The following is a 3,569-nucleotide window of genomic DNA, read 5'->3' as shown; positions in this document are numbered from 1 at the left end:
ATCCAATATCTTTCGCTTGGCCCAGCCCAATCGTCGCGGAGGCACTTTGATTAGTTTAGACGAGGAAGTCACAATTTTGTGCTTGATCACAGAAGTACGACCCAAGCGACCATCTGGGCCACAGAAAACATCCTGAAATTCAATCAGGAGGTTCCGCAATGATTCGAGGTGGAAATCAGAGAGACCTTCCACACCGTCTACTAGACACTCCAGATGCTCAGGTAAGGATCCAGGATGAGGGACATCCTGAACAAGCGTGGGACAGCAAAATTCCACAGGCTGACACTCTTGCGGACACAAAACTCCCAGTAACAAGGCAGCTGGCAAAATAATGTCCTCGCCGCCAGAATTAACCAACAGCAAGGGTATCCTATCCAATTCTGGGTCTACCAATCCAGGGACCAAATACAGACCACTCGACTCATATTCACTCACGAAATTGCCTGAAGGTTCGAAAATAACTGCAATTCCATCCAACTGGGGCCAAGTCTCATTAAGTTTACCAATTATTATCGTCCCACTGTACCCAGATATAGATACATCACTATCCAAAAAGATTCTACAGCAGGGCACTGATGGAGTGGACGGTTGAAGATTGACCCTTTGGCCCAACACTTCCATGCATTTGTCTTTTGCATACAACACACAATCATACTCTTTAAAATAATCATAACCCAAAATCCCAACAGCGGCGCCGAGCTCCGCAACAACCACTTCCTTGACAACACACACAGATTCAATGCACATTTGCACCTTACTCCTACCTAACACGTTCAGCCATCCACCATTGGCAACTTTATACGACTTCTCATACGGAAACAGCTCGCCTTTGTTAGGCATATCACCCCACACAGAAATATCGATAACTGTAATCGCACTGCCCGTGTCAATAAGAAACTTGATCGCAAAACCATTCACACTCACCATCGCAAACCAATTAGTTGATAAAGCTAACGAAAAAACCAAAGAATCATGTTCTAACATCCTATCCAATGATTGGTCCATAGCACTGGTCTCATTCGCGGTATCACTGGACCAATGATCCGCTACTATTGGTTTAAAGCTTGATGGGTCGGTTGAGCAGGCACATCTTGATTAAACACAGGGCCATACATCTGGTTCGGAGAAGGATACTGGAATTGACATTGCTCAGCGACGTGACCAGCTCCACGGCACCTCGCGCAAACAGGAACCGGGAAATTACGTATCAAATGGAACGGATCACCGCACCGATAGAATTTCGGCATTACACGACGTTCTGGTTTTGAATACCTAACTGGGGCAGATTCCATCGATTTCACCAGTTTCCTGACCTCCAAAGACAAAGTTTCCAAGTCTTTGCGAAGATCAGAAACACCAGAACACACTCCACTACTAGAAGTACAATTTCCATCAGAGTCATAACCATCACCAGTTTTAATCAAAGACTTGGCCACCTTGCCCTGGTCTACTTTACTCGAAAAAGCGCCTTCGTAAACCTCTGCGACTTTAATCAGGTCGTCCAAATTGCTCGAATCCTGCAAGCTAAGTAAAGCACACACATGGGGGTCTGAGAAACCATGGCAAAACTGCTGAATTACCATCTGCTCACAAACTTGGTCAGACATTTGAGGATATGCCTTATGGGCTAGACTTCGCAGGGCCGCAGCAAAAGCTGTGGGTGACTCTCCTGGCAAGTTCTTCCTAGTGGTGAAGGAATTACGATAAACCAGTGAGCCATGAGAACTAGCTTTACACCTCTTTCTCAAATGTTCAACGAGGCGCCCATACTGCACACGAACCTCAGCAGATAACTCACACGCAACAGACAAAGCTCGGCCACGCAAACTAGCACCCAAATAGCAACCTTTACGTTCATTGTTCCACTGGTTACACGAAGCAGTAAATTCAAAATGACAGAGGTATTCCTCCAGAGAAGTACCGCTAGCACCATCAAATGTGTCAGGGGCCATTTTAACATAATCAGACACACCGTAAGGAAACGGTCCAACATTCATCATTTTAGGACTACTTTGAGCACCATTACAAGGAGGGACAAATGATGTCTCATCTCCACAAGAATCTATCACAAATCCAACCTTGGGCCTACTCACAGGATCACAATCTAATTCCCCATTGCTGTCGGCGTCAACCTTGAGCGAGTTCACCACAGTAGCCAACATACCTTTCATGTCACCCATGCTACTGCTCATCAACTGAAACTTATCGTCAAATCCTCTGTTCATCAGCTGAAACTTATCTTCAAATCCGCTGTTCATCAGCTGAAACTTCTCTTCAAACCCACTGTTCATCAGCTGAAACTTCTCTTCAATTCCTCTAACTTGCGAGTGGAGAGCAGCTACATCCCCAGTCACCGAAGTCATCAATTCCACAGCCTGACGCTTCGCTTCGTATGCCATATTCTGCGGAATACCTTCAATAATTGTGTTCAATCTCGCCAAGCTTTCTTTGACTTTTCCGTCCATACCGGTACTGGTAACAGCAGAGTCATCATCCGAATCCGAAATCGTGTCAAGCACTAGAAATCGGTTGCGTGCCTCCAGATAACTCTCCTTTGACGAGGACATAGTATCGACTTTGTTTTTCGGCGTGCTCGCCATTGTGGAAGACCTCCTAATATAGTCGATGTAAAGAGATTCACGATAGTTTTTAGACAGCTTTATTTCCGCGTCCTCACGGCAGCAAGTTCAGATCAGAAGGGAGCATGCATTGTCGTGGGTCCACCAAGTGTCCATTTCACCTAGTCGGAGCTAGACACTTGGCGGCCCTAGAAATAACAGTACCATCACAATAGTAACTATAACAATCATCACATACACCCCTAATGGGTGGGCTGTCACACATTCCGAAGATGCCTACATCGATGTCCTTTAGTCCGTATATGACAGATATGGCATCGGTCTAGTCTGATTCGTTTCCGCGGTCGAACGATAATAGGATTCCTTAAATAATCGATTGAAATTAATGAAAATTTGAGTGATAAAACGAATGATGACTTACTTTATCTCTGCAGCCTCTTCACTTTGCATTTTCCCGGATAAGACGTCGGCTTATTGATGTATATTCGTAGCAAGAGACCTTTACGCGCTAACGTTGACCATATTATGGGCGATAAACTGCGATGTTTCTTCCAAATACATATTCGACTGTCATCGTTACGTCACAGAGCATATGAGAGATTACAAGAAATACTTCATATTCAAATTTTGACACTATACGATTTTTGAAACATCGAGCCAGTACGAGAATATCGGTATTCGACGTGTATACATAAGAATATCGCTATGTGTCCCAGTCCGTATGCATTCCGATGAATGCGGTGTCGTGGGTCTCGCGTTGCGCACTATGATATAACCGATGTTGTCCGCGGTTGTCGGTCGGCTATATCGCGATAGCCCCATGCCGTAGACACCGTGCTCTCTGATGGCAGAATCCGCCAAAGACCTCGGGATTAGTACGCAGATCGCCACTCATGCGGTCGCACCGAGGAGATACCGTGCTCTCTGATGGCAGAATCCGCCAAAAACCCCGGTATTAGAACGCCGATCGCCACTCAGGCGGTCGCGCCG

General features: G+C 45.8%; 1 protein-coding gene across 1 annotated transcript; it reads right to left on the bottom strand.

The window, feature by feature from the left end:
* Positions 1–1,049: 1,049 nt before the first annotated feature.
* On the bottom strand, positions 1,050–3,305 carry LOC145454441 (uncharacterized). Its single transcript, XM_080332429.1, has 2 exons — positions 3,001–3,305; positions 1,050–2,942 (listed from the first exon to the last, which is right to left on the bottom strand). Exon 2 carries the CDS (start codon positions 2,598–2,600, stop codon positions 1,050–1,052), a length of 1,551 nt encoding a protein of 516 aa, XP_080188555.1. The 5' UTR covers positions 2,601–2,942; positions 3,001–3,305.
* Positions 3,306–3,569: the final 264 nt, after the last annotated feature.

Source organism: Botryllus schlosseri, chromosome 13 (genome assembly GCF_051294905.1).
Source record: "Botryllus schlosseri isolate E-star chromosome 13, Bs_hap1, whole genome shotgun sequence".
Taxonomy (NCBI): Eukaryota; Metazoa; Chordata; class Ascidiacea; order Stolidobranchia; family Styelidae; genus Botryllus; species Botryllus schlosseri.
This window is presented reverse-complemented; position numbering and strand designations above follow the sequence as displayed.

Coding starts and splice junctions, on each gene's coding strand:
- LOC145454441 (XM_080332429.1), bottom strand. CDS start 2,600: ATGGCGAGCACGCCGAAAAACAAAGTCGATACTATGTCCTCGTCAAAG.